At 45.9% G+C, this 13024-nt stretch overlaps 1 protein-coding gene across 1 annotated transcript; it reads right to left on the bottom strand.

The window, feature by feature from the left end:
• Positions 1 to 1797: 1797 nt before the first annotated feature.
• On the bottom strand, positions 1798 to 3281 carry LOC130833109 (pyruvate dehydrogenase (acetyl-transferring) kinase isozyme 3, mitochondrial-like). The gene has a single exon (XM_057702377.1). It carries the CDS (start codon positions 3180 to 3182, stop codon positions 1935 to 1937), a length of 1248 nt encoding a protein of 415 aa, XP_057558360.1. The 5' UTR covers positions 3183 to 3281; the 3' UTR covers positions 1798 to 1934.
• Positions 3282 to 13024: the final 9743 nt, after the last annotated feature.

Raw genomic sequence — 13024 nt, 5'->3', positions numbered from 1 at the left:
TTTGGGGAGTGACTTCCTTTTGATTTCAGCTATATTTCCTCCAACAAGTCACTTTCCTTTAGCTGAATTTCTGTTTTCCATGTGTCAACAAGGAATAATAATACTTAACTCAAAGGATTGTTAAATAAGAAGAAGCTACCTTTTAGTGAACACTTACTGTGAGCCCATCCAACAGGTCACAAAGTTGAATTTCTTCCAGGTAAAGTGAGTGATGTGGATGGAAGAATTTGGAGTGGGGGTGGGGGCGGGGTGGACAACAAGGCATGGTGGGGATTATGGAAACTGGAGAGAACCGTCTCCTCATGAGAAAAGAGCAGCTCTAAGTGGCTTAGTTCATGGTTTTCAAAGTGTTGTCCCCTGAGCAGCAACATCAACAGCTGTGAAAACTTGTTTGATGCAGATCCTCAGGACCCACCCCTGTCCTACTGAGTCAAAACTCTGGGGGTGGAGATCACAAATCTCTGTTTAAATAACTGGCTAAGTGATTCTGATATTCACTCAAGTGGGAGCCCCACAGCTCTTGTTAAACTGCAGGACTGTGTTGCCAGATCATGTATTTTCCCAACCATGCTAGAAATTTACTTTTATATGAAATCTCCCCCTGTAAAATCTTGGCAAGTGTTTCAAAATTGTAAAATGTACTGTGTGGTCTAAAAGTACTTACATTCCAGTCAGATTCGCAACCTCCGGTTTATGCTTTTCCTTTTAATCCCGAAAATAATCCTAAAACAACCAGTATTCATGACAAGAGTTTTAAGGAGGAACACTAAGGGACTCCCTTGGTGGTCCAGTGCTTGAGACTCTGGGCTTCCAATGCAGGGGCTGAGGGTTCTATCCCTGGTTGTGGAACTAAGATCCCACATACTGCACGGCCAGGCTAAAAGATAAATAAACACAATTTTGAAAAGAAAAGGAGGAAGACTATGCAGGTCTAAGACGTGATGTGCAACTCTATCATGTAGCCTAAAACTGGCCCCCTGTGACTTGGATTAAAATGTGGTCTTCACAGGGCAGTGTCAGAAAAAGGTAAACATCTTCTGCCCACCCCGGGTGTGTTCCATCCATTTCAGGAGGGGCCTCAGCATGGAATCCAAGACTTTCATTTTTCAGAGGGAAAAACTGAGGACTAGAAACCGAGATATGACCTGGGGTCCCACATTATTGGGATTAATGGTCTTTATCCAGAATACAATTTCTGTGAGGTTCCCACCTTGTGATTTCTCTGAAGATGCCTGCATGGGCTGGGAAGTTTTTTTTTTTTTTTTTTTTAATTTTTGGTATGCTTTAATCGACAGAATGGAAGTACACAAAAGAATTTCAAAATAAAATCTATGCATCCAAGAGGAAGATCTAACAAGAAAGTTCCCACACCTCACAATTAGAATCTGGTCAGATGGAAGAAGGCCAACATCTAAATCAAAGAGTGAGGAGGGATGCCTGAGAGAGAGGAAGGGCCTTGGAATCTAATTATCAAGATACGCTCAGCTGATGTCTTCAACTTCCAGGCTCCCCAGGCCTTAGCTGGTGGTTTGGGACAAACATGGTATTTGGTCTCAGAGAGCAACAGGAGAGATGGGCTGGAACAGGGAGGGAGCTGAGACATCTGGGGAGACTGGTACATACTCTATGATAACCAGGACAGAGGTATGAAGACATGAGCATTAATGAGGCTCTGTGCCCCCTTCTGTCAGGTGCCAACCAAACCATGGCAACATACTACGAAAAATGACTCGAGTTACTACTTTAGTGGAAGATCTGAAGTAGCTACAGAAAACTTCTGTGGAAAAGGTCCAGCTCATATGGAGAAAATACACATTCAAGCACTGGATTAACTATAGTGCCACACGCAGAGTTGGTGGAGGAAAGGAGTTCTTTCTGGGTGACTTGCAGAAGACCATCTTTTCTTCATGGAGAGGACCGAAGCATTCAGTTCTTTACAAAGTTCTGTTAGTCTTGATCTTGTCCTGTTTCGCCTTGTATTTGGAAGCATCCCTGGGTTCACTGCTGGGAATGCTGCAATTGTCAGCTTCAGGTGTGGTCTTGTAATGGCGCCACGCAGACTTATTAAAAACTGGAAGTCTCTCAAATGATTCACTTGAAAGAGCCTTCAAATAAATGACAGCATCAGTACCCACGCCTTCCACAGAATAGAGTTTTAGATCTCCTTGAAAATATCTAGCATACAGGCGAGAAATTGGCAAGCCATAACCAAATCCAGCCAGTGGGGCAGCTCCTGTAGGCTCCAGCCTAGGTCTCGGGGCAGTTGAATACATGTAGTTAAAAAGACGATCTATTTTTCGTAGTGGGACCCCACCACCTAGGTCACTTATCTTAATGGATAAGTCTTTTTTACCCAGAGTAACAAGAGTTTTAACAGCTGGGTAGCCTTCTTTTCTATCTTCATATAGTTCAACTGTCGCTCTCATTGAGTTCTTGAACAACTCAAATAGCATGTGAAACAGATGTGAGGGCACAAAAACTACCTGAATAGGTTTGTCTGGAGCTTTGGCATTGAATTCTTCAACTTCCAGCTCTGGAGCTACCAGATAATACTGTTCACAAAGCATCTTAGCGGTTTCATATGCATCTTTCACAACATCAGCTACATTGCAGGTGGGATCAATGCTTCCTATGTGTTTGGGGTGTGCAGGATTGGTGTCACCTCCAAACAGAAGTGTGTGCTGGTTAATGAGCATACGGAAAGAGATGTGGTTGGTATAAAACCGGTCCAGAAAATACTGGATGTTACTACTAATGAACGGATCAAACCCAAACTTCTCCTTGTACTCGATCACTCCTTGGGCCATTGTAGGAACCACATCATTGTGTCTATTTCTGACTTTAATTAGAACTTGTAGAAAGTTATCCAAGACCTGTGGATCTTCAGGGCTCTTATATTCATATTCTAGAAGTTCAAGAAAACTCTGCATATACCAACTCTGAACCAATCCCACCGAAGGGCGGTTAAGCAAGTTATCTGGCAGAAGGTTAACTTCTCTCATTGTGTTAGCCAGGCGCACAGGAAGCTCCTTTCGTAGGAACATATATGAAGTTTTCTCACATGCATTATCTCTCCCGAAGTCCAGGAACTGCTTGATGGAGAGCGGCGATGGCGAGAAGCGCGAGTAGCGCTCAATCTGCTTGGGCACCGGCTGCTTCAGCAGCCACCGGAACAGCCGCATCCTCGCCGGGGCAGCGCAGAGACCAGCCGAGACGCTCGGGCTGCCGCAAGGGCCGGTACAGCCGAGCCGCGCGGATCGGGTACGTTCGCCAAGCGCGCAGCCCGGTCTCCGTCTCGGCCTCCGTCTCGGCCTCGGCGCCGCGGGTGCAGCCGCCGCACCAGCAGCAGCAGCCCGCGGGCCGCGGCCGGCCGCCCGCGGCTTCCCCAGGCCCCGCCTGGGCTGGGAAGTTTTTAAACTGGAGACCTCAGTCTGTCAGGAGCAGAGGGGTGGGAAGAGGAGCCAGGGCAGCCTCATCAGGGGGCTTCTGGTTCTGGGGGCCTCTAACCTGGACTAGAGGGAGGAAGAGCAGGAGAGGAGGACATTGGGAGAGAAAGATGGACAGATGAGAGATGAGTGGGGAGAAAAGAGGAGTCCTTGCTGTTCCGTGGTCTCAGGTGGACAGACTGAGGCAGGAAGAGGGGCAGGGCCAGAGGGCCTCCACTAGAGTCCTAGTGGTGCCACCTGCTGGTTGCGGGTCCTGAGCAAGTTGCTTTACCTCTCTGAGCCTTTGCTTTCTGGTTGGCAAAATGGGATGAGAATCCCAGATGTTGTAGGATTGACATGAGGCTAAATGAAATCATACATGTGACATGTCTCAGCAGAAAGCAGACGCTTCACATGCAGTGGTTTGTTTTGTGAGTACCCGGTACCAAAGCCCTTGTATCCTGGGGCAGGTCAGTATTGAGAGCTCCTGCCCTTCTCAAGGGAAAGGGTGCCTTTGTACCAGGAAGGCACCCCTTCTGTCCTCTGCAGCTCATCGTCCACCTCTGTGACTATTTGACATTTGGCTGGGCTTGCTCCTGGGGTTTTGGGCATTTAGCCCAGATCTCTCTCCTTGACCTTGGAAGTGGAGAACTGTGTGTGTGTCTGTGTGTGTGTTTGTCTGTGTGTATGTGTTAGTGGAAGAATGCTTCTCTGTGTGTGGATAAGTGAGAGGGGGAGAGTCTTGTGCTACATGGCTGTCACTGTGAGTGAATAGATGGGAGTGAGTGAAGAGATTGTGAGTAAGCTCTCACATGTGCACTATAGTTTACAGCTTACAATGCAGCATAGTGCATGTGCACAGACTCTGAACCAGATTCCTGGGTAAAAGAACCAGCACCATCTGTGTTCTTATTGATTGATTGCTTCATTGATTTCTTTTTAATATTTTAAGTTATAGTGTCAACCAGAATATTCCTATTTATTTATTTATTTATGAAGTATTTATTTATTTAGGCCTCACCAGGTCTTCGTTGCTGCATGTGGACTCGTAGTTGCAGCATGTGGACTGTCAGCTGCGGGATGTAGACTGTTAGTTGTGGCATGCATGTGGGATCAAGTTCCCCAACCAGGGATCTAACCCAGGACCCCTTCATTGGGAGGGCAGGGTTTTACTCACTGGACCACCAGGGAAGTTCCTCTTGCTGTTATTAAATACTATCCTTGTTGTGGAACAGGAGTGTTTCTCTGGTCGCTGCCTAGAAACATTAAGTACAAGTATTATCCTTATATTTAAAGAAAGTAAAGCTCTGAGATGTTGAGAAATTTGCCCAAGATGACAAGGAAGTGAGTAACAGCACCAACACCATCTCAGCTCTTGCTTGTTTCAATACTATGCTTGTTGTGGTCCCCATGCATCAGTTTCCTCCTGTGTAGTGAAATAGATACTCTCTGTTCTTGAAAGTTGCCTCCATGCCACATCTTTCCAGATACAATAGCATGAAAACATGGTGAAAGTCACTCTACTTGGAAGAGCTGCGACCTGCTGTGTTAGGAAACTCATACAACAGCTAAGTGACATCTCCATGCCGCCCTTTCCCCCCTTGAAGGATTCTTAGGCTGATTAGAAGAATGCAGGCAAAATGCTAACACAGAGCCTGTCACGCTAAATGGGTAGTTGCCCTTAACTGTAGCATGAAGTCCCCTCCACACTTATGACCTCAGCAAAGGGGATTCCTCAGAAAAATGGACAGTTGTGCCTCATGCTCCTTCCTTTCTCCTTCTGAGAATCCAGGAGAACAGCTTGCACCCAAATTTGACCTGGCAAAGGGAGTAAGGAATGAAAGCTTTTATTTTGAGGTGTCTGGAAGTCAGGTCTTTGTGTAACTTGGGGCAGCCATTAAGAGATGGATGGTGCTGTAATGGGTTTGCTTCCTATACCTGGTAGGGCCCAGTTTGAGGACAGGAAAAGGGGAGGTGCCCCCTGCTCTGCAGAACAGTGAGAAGGACCAGCATTTCCAGGGATCCTGTTGGTTAAGGTTCCCAGTTGCAAACAATAGAAACCACTCCAGTTATTTTAATTTGAATATGCATTTATTGAAATATAAGACAGATGGTTTGAAGCCACTGAAAGGAAAATCTGTAACAAAAGTTTTTGGGAAAGGGGCTTCTTATTGACATGACATCTGCCACCACTGATGCTGAGACCTGGATGCCAGAAATTCTACCTTGGCTACAAGGAGAGCAGTGATGTTGGGGAAGTGGATGAAGGTGAGAATGCAGTGAGGTTGAGGGTTAAGAAAAGAATTCTGCCTTCAAATCATAGCCTCTATAGTTACTTGGGTCATGAGCAATGTGCTCCTGCATGCATTCCTTCCCTCCTCTAATATTTATTGACTCTCTCCTTTATGCCAGGAACTGTGCTATGTGGAAGGGATAAAGGGAAGACTTGCTCTTATTGTGCTCAGAACCCACTGGATGAGACAGAACTAAGGCAAGTAGACCCATGGGGGGTGGGGGAGGAAAGAGGTAAGGCTCTGCTGAGGAGGGGAGGGTTGAGAAGGACTGAGAGGAGACAAAACTGTTTCAGGAGCAGCCACAGCCTAACCATGCGTGGGTCTCTCACTGACTTCGAGTTTCAGGGAAGCATGGTTCCTATGTTCTCTGCAAATAAAAACAAAGGGACTTGCTGGTTGACATCTCTGAAGCCCCAGACTTGGACACCTTTAATCTTGACAGATCCTAGACCTTCCCAGAAATATGCAACCACAGTGCACCTGAGGACCAGAATGACCAACAAGAAGGAAATTAGTTTTCCAAGCCTAGGTGGGGTGCCAGAGCTGCAGACCTGCTCTGTATGGTGGCTGACTCAGTGTTCCCACCTGAGAAAAGTGGAGCATGTGAGTAGCCTCAGATTATCGTGACAGGGAATCTGTCCATTGGAGGATGTGCTCAGTGTGTGGTTTCACAGGACACTGCAGCCACTTCTGGGAGGCAGCGAGGAGGAAAGACCCTGTGCAGGTGTGACTGGTGTATGGCCCCTTGAGCTCCACCTCTTTCCCCAGCCCTTCCACTCCCACTCTGCCCTGCTCCCTTTCTTAACCCTGGGTGCCCGCCTGACAACTGCATGTCTTCATGCAGTCCTTTGCTGTGGGGAAATTGTTCCTCTTCCTGTGACAGCCGCCATATGTAAAGATGTCATAGTGCCCAGAGTTGACATTGTAGAAGTACCCAAGGATCCAGTCTTTGCAGGCACTGGTGTGATGACACTTCGGGCAGAAGGTAGGCCCAGAAGCTGCTGATGGGAGGGGCCCTGGGTCAGTTATGAGGATGGTTGTCGCAGGTCAGTCTACAAGGTCACAGATAAAACCACCAGTTTGTTTACCATAGAGAATGTTAGGGTGTGGGGATGGTCAAATTGAAAAGGCCGTTTGAAACCCTGCTTTCTGCAACATTATTATTAATGTTGCTAGGTGTGACCATGATATGGTAATTATCTAAAAATCTATATCTCCTTCATGAAGTATTTTAAGATTAACTGGTATGATGTCTGATTAATTTCAGAAAAACTGTACCAAAAAAATGAGATCACAGGTAAAAATATTCGCCATATGTCAATTATTATTGGAACTGGGCACCTGGGTTTTATAATACTATTCTCTGCACTTATGCATATGGTAAAAGTTTTCCACCATTAATAAAAAATATGAAGACATCAGGCTGTAATGGAAAAAGGCAGGAAGAAAACATTCCTGTGTGTTCTCTTTTGTTTTCTTTGTGATGCAGGATCCTTGTTTTGCATGCAGAGTCTTTACTTGTAGCATGAGGCACCTTGGGTGTGGCCTGGGAATTCTTATATGCAGCCTGTGGGATCTGATTTCATGAGCAAGGTGCCCTGCATTGGAAGGGAGAAGTGTTAGCCACTGGACCACCAGGAAAGTCCCTCAATTTCCTTCTGATAGTATATCTGTGGAGTTAGTGCAGATCCTACAGGTTGAGGGCTCAAGACTGTCTAACTTTAAGTGCCAGTCACGTGGTCTGGAGTCACTCAGGCTTGAGACCAACTGGTTAAGAATCGTAGGCTCCATGACCCCACGTATATATTCAAAAACCAATAGAAACAATGACCTAAATCAGTAAAACCTTGTACTTACTGTTCCCATGTTATAATAAGGGATAAAACTCAGGGACAGCCCCATGGAGGAGGTGTGTTGGGCAAAGGGGGAATAGAGGTGTATGGAGCCCACATGGCCTAGTGGAGCACACTATCCTCACAGCACCTCCATGTGGTCACCACCCCAAAAGCTCTCTGAACACCAATATTTATTCATTTTATTGAAGTATCAATAAATAGCCACATTGATTGACTTATCAGCCATTGGTGATTGATCTCCATCACAATACCCTCCTGTCTCCCAGGGGTGCTGGGTTGGGGGCATTGAAAGCTCTAAGCTTTAAACCTGTGTTTGACTTTCTTTGGAACCCAGCCTCATCCTGAAGATCTCTCAGGTGACATTCCTTTACTTATCTCATTACCATAAAAACGACAGTAAATTCCAGGAGTTTCAGGATGTGTGTTCTGGGAACCAGGACAAGGATCAAATATTGATCTTTTAATTACAGTACAGTGAAGGTCAGGGACACAGCACTGACCAGGAATAGATAGTCTCAGAGGTGGAATCCCTGATGTGGTAGAGTTAGAGGGAGTATATATTATTTTAATTTGAGTTTGAATTTTTTTTCCTATTGAAAGTCATGAAATGTCCCTGGAGTTCAAACTGCCCAACTTTTCAGAAAAAATCCAGAGAGTGTTGGCAGCACCCACCCCACCCCAGCTCCATGGCTCCTTCCATGGACACCCCTCATTCCCCCACCCCAGGCATGTAGAGGAGAAGTGAGCCGTGACTTACCTTTGGCATGGCTCTTGTCTTTTTCCCCTAGGATGCAGGTCAACAGGGTACCCAGGAGGACTGAAGGGCTACAGAGAGGCAGAGCCGGCTCAGCTTTGTGGCCTTGCAGGAGGGCTTCTGGGGAAAGCTGGGGGCTGACAAAGCTTTTCATATCCCAGCTAAGGAGTGGGCTCAGGCAATGAGGAGGGGAGTGAGGAAGGGGAGGAGCTGGGGTCAGTTTGGTTTACTGCATAATCTCTCCACTTACGCAGGATTTCTGTTTCTGCCTGCTGGGGCCAAATACCCAATAAAAGCACTTCTCAGGCTGGACCATGCCTATCGGTTTCGTGGAAACATGTATTGTGATTCCACAAGTGGAATTCGTCCAATATGTGGACTCAGCGAGATCCCAGCACCTAGAGCAGTGCATGGCAGGTGATGGACCGTCAGTGAGTGGATGAGAGTAAATTAAATGACATATAAGAGTACAGCGGTATGTTAGCTCAGGTTATACTTTTCAGCCTCCTTCAGGTTTCAGTACATCTGGGCATCAATGCACTTCACTCCCCGCTACCCCCACTGACCTCAGAAGGCAAGTATGACACAGGAGACTTTCCTGCAACCATTGCCGCAGCTTTTCAACTGGTTGGACACTTGCTGTTTACCTGGCAGTGGTCCAGGCAGAAGCTTAGCTGGGGGAGATGATGTTTTCCTGGGGCAGCAACTGTAGTCTCTGGGAGAAAAAGAAATAAGCATTGTGGGCAGAGGAGAAGCATGGAGCTGAATACGTCTCCACAGTGTGACCTCCCACCACCCCTCACCTGGTTTCACAAACAGGGCAGCTGCCTGTGTGAGTGGACCTCAGGGGAGCTTGGAACTTTATCTACACAGGTCCCCTCCTCTGGCTCTTTCCCCCAGTGGTTTTGGGATCCTTCAGCCTCAGTTTGGGTACCATCTCTGCCCTTTCCTAACTTTGTGCCTGAGGACTTAACTCTGCCAGAGCCCCAGTGTCTTCAAGTGTTACCTGAGATCCATGCTGCGCATATCTCAAGGTTGCTGTGGAAGCAATGGAGACAATAGACATAAATTTCTTCTCCCTACAAAGTCAAAGTCCTTTGTAATATTAATAATAATGAGTAATTACAGCAGGTAAACCATAGCTTCTTCTATGAGTCAGGCATTATCCCAAGCACTTGACACTTGTTACCTCAACTAATCCTCAAAAACCCTAAAAGAGGGGAGAGGAACTGGTGATATTTCCTCATGTTACAAAGGAGGAACCTGAGGTAACAAGAAATACAGTAATTTGCCTAAAGTCATAGAGTGTAGAGAGAGGAATCTGGTTCTGTTGAAGTAGTTGAGTTTATTCCTCACTGCAGTAAGAAACAGGAATCACCTTGGGAAGCAATATGATGTCTCATTAAGAGAAGGCCAGAAAGAACTTACAGGATGTGGTCTTGTATTAGGTGATTTGGGGAGGACAGCGTTTCGGGAAGCTGGCTCTGCTCTGGATGGCCGCTGTCAGGAAGTGAGGCAGTTCTCTGAATGGGTACCTTTATCTTCACTCAAAGAAGGGAAGACTAGATGGAGGTTAGAGCTGTACTTGGTAAAGAAATAGCAGTCAGTCAGGATTGGGGGATGCCTGGTCATTATCATGTTCATATAATTTAGTTCATTTTGTCTGTGTTCAAACATCATTACTGAATGTGCTATTTTTGTCTTGATCCATCATGGACACAGAATGGCCTTGTCTGATGTTGAAGGTTTCTGAAATGTTTGTGTTGAGTAGGAGACCCTAAGTCCCACTGTGATGCCAGGTCAGGTCTTGGAAGTCAGAGGTTGCTTTTCTCTTTCTCTATCAATCTCATAAAGTCGTGATGAGAATTAAAATATATGATATTTGTTAAATGCTTTGTACAAGTATTGGCAGAGTAACTTTTCAATGAATGTCAGGTCTGATAACAAAAGGAGTAATGCTATAAATATGTTATTTAATAATTATGTATAATTATTGGTTTATAACAGTGTAATGGGAAAATGACTTGATATCAATGAAAAGTGATTGCTTCAGTAATTCACTATGTTGCTGTGTGATCTTGGGCCTGTCACTTCACTTCTCTGAGCCACAGATGCTTTCTTTGTCAAAGAGGATGATGGTATGTGCCTTAAGAAATCCCCAGGTTTGAGTCCTTTTGAGGACCATGTTGATTATGCTCTAAAGTGCTTTGAACACCAAAGACCAAAGCAAATTTTCTAGAAGCACATAGAGTTTTAGTTTCCTTGGCTCCTGACTGCTTTTTAAATGTGCTGCTGACTTTAGTAAAGAAAGGACCAAATAGCATTCATTGTCAAAGTGTCAGCTTCTAGAAGTTCACCCACAGGAAGTTCCCCCAGTGCCAGAGGAGAGCCATAGTCTGTCTTCTAAATAGGTCTCCTTCTTCCTCAGAGGTAACTGAAAGGACTCTTGCTTCAGTGATTGACCTTACCCAGATCCTGCCCTTTTCCCACTCTACCTTGCCGTGGGGGCCTCCCTCAGGGACTTAGCCTCAACCTGTGGGGTGTGTGCTACCTCCATGGATTTAGCATCAGAAGTGAATTGACTTGTGAGATGTCCAGTGCGTGTTGGAGAATTGGTTGGTTTTGGTAGAGACAGCACATATTTGCCTTCAGGGATCAAACCTGAACTCACTTTCTCTATAATTTGTGGCTGGGGTGAGGTTTGGGGTCAAGGAACTATTTTATGTGGGACAGTACACTCAGAGGTCCTTACCAGTTATCGGCATTTTCAGAATTCCTGGCAGAATCAGGTACTTTATTAAATGGGTTGTGACATGCTAGTATCTTCTCCTGATCCCACGACGCATATGCCTTGTGTTCTGGGGCAAGTCTTCTGTAATTTCCTCACCTGAACAGGACAACCATGTTACATGACTTCTTTGAAAGGATGACCAATCATGAATATAAAGAGTTTGCCCATTTTATGGTCAATGATGTGCACTTTCCACAAAAATATCTTAGTTGAAAAGTCTTATCTACAAACATTTCCTCATCAACCCCCACCAAAAAAAATGTATGTGCCAAATAACAATCATTTCTCTATTATGAAATTAATCAGAAACTTGAGTGGCAGCTGAGCTTCTTCCCTTCCTGAGGCAACTGCAGGGAGAGCAAGAAATGCAGTCCTTTTGTAAGTTTGCATGTGGGGGCAAGACTGTTTTTTCCAGGCTGGTACAGTATTCATCAAAACTCTAGGCCTTTCCCCTCATCCCCCAGTCAGACTATTATTTTATTTTCCTATTAGGATGCAGAATGTTAGAGGTGGTCTCATAATTATATAGACATTCCCCACCACTGAATAGACATTTCACTAAGAGGAATTTTACTGTGTCCAGTCACTTCCGTGACTGTGCACTTGGCATGTGTATGAAATGAGAGATTCATTCCCTTCATAAATATTTATCAAATATTTATGCTTTTTGTCCCTAAAAAGCAACCTTCTTAGTGTAGGGATAGATCTGACACCACCTGGGCATCCCACAAGTCAATTCACTTCTGATACTAAATCTGCAGAGGTAGCCCAGACCCCACAGGTTGAGGCTAAGTCCCTGAGGAAGGCCCCCACTTCAAGTGTTGATCACAAGTCCCCGGGTCACCCATACCTGTGACCAACTGCCTATAAAATCAGAGGTTCCATGACCGCAACTCCCATATTCCATAACCATTAGAACTACTCCCAGAACTCAGGAAAGCCTTTACTTACTCTCCCCAGTTATTATAAAGGATCAAACTCTGGGACAGCCCTGTGGAGGAGATGCACAGGGGAAAGAGGGAGTGGGGGTGGGGAGCCTCCATGCCCCCTCAGAACACACCCCCCTACACGATCCATTGATGTGTTCACCTCCCCTGAATCGCTCTGAACCCAATGTTTATGGGTTTTCATTGAGGGTTCGAGGTAGGCAAGTTGATTGATCCATTAGTTCTTAGTGACTGAACTCTACTCCAGTACGCTCTCTTCTCCCCAGAGGCCCTGTGGGTGGAAAGTTCTAACCTTCTAATCACCAGGTGGGATCTTCCGGATTCCAGTCCTATCTGGAAACTATCTAGGGTGCCAGGCTTGACTCATCTCAGGTTACGAAGACAGTAAATTCCAAGACTTTCAGAAGGTCTGGGCCATGAACTAGGACAAGGATCAAACATGGATCTCTTCATTACACTACAGTGAAGTTCATGGACAAGGCAGTGACCAGGGACAGAGTGTCTCAGAGGTGGGGGTCGCTGATCTGGTAGGGTTCGTTGGGTTACTTTTATTAAAAGCTGGAACGTAATGATTCCTTTTGAGAGTCAGTAAATATCCTTGGAGTTAGAACAGTCCAAATTCCCAGGAGAAATCCAGAGAGAGTTGGCAGCACACTACCCCAGCCCTGCTCCCCAGCTCCTTCCATGGACTCCCTTCATTGTCCCCCAGCCTGTGCAGGGGAGGTGATTCAGGACTTGTTCTGGGCTTCATGGCTGTTTTTACCCACTGGAGCAGTGGCAAGCAGGGTGCCTAGGAGGACAAGAAGGGCTGTAGAGAGGCAGAGCCAGCTCATCTTTGTGGCCTTGCAGAAGCTTTCTCAGGAAAGCTGAGGGATGACAGAAGTTTTTACTCCCCAGCTGAGGGGTGGGACAGGCAAAGAGGAGAGAAGTGAGGAAGAGAAGGAACTGTGGTCAGTG

This window comes from Hippopotamus amphibius, chromosome 12 (genome assembly GCF_030028045.1).
Source record: "Hippopotamus amphibius kiboko isolate mHipAmp2 chromosome 12, mHipAmp2.hap2, whole genome shotgun sequence".
Classification (NCBI taxonomy): Eukaryota; Metazoa; Chordata; class Mammalia; order Artiodactyla; family Hippopotamidae; genus Hippopotamus; species Hippopotamus amphibius.
The sequence above is the reverse complement of the archived record's forward strand: the minus strand, read 5'-3'. Positions and strand labels throughout refer to the sequence as shown.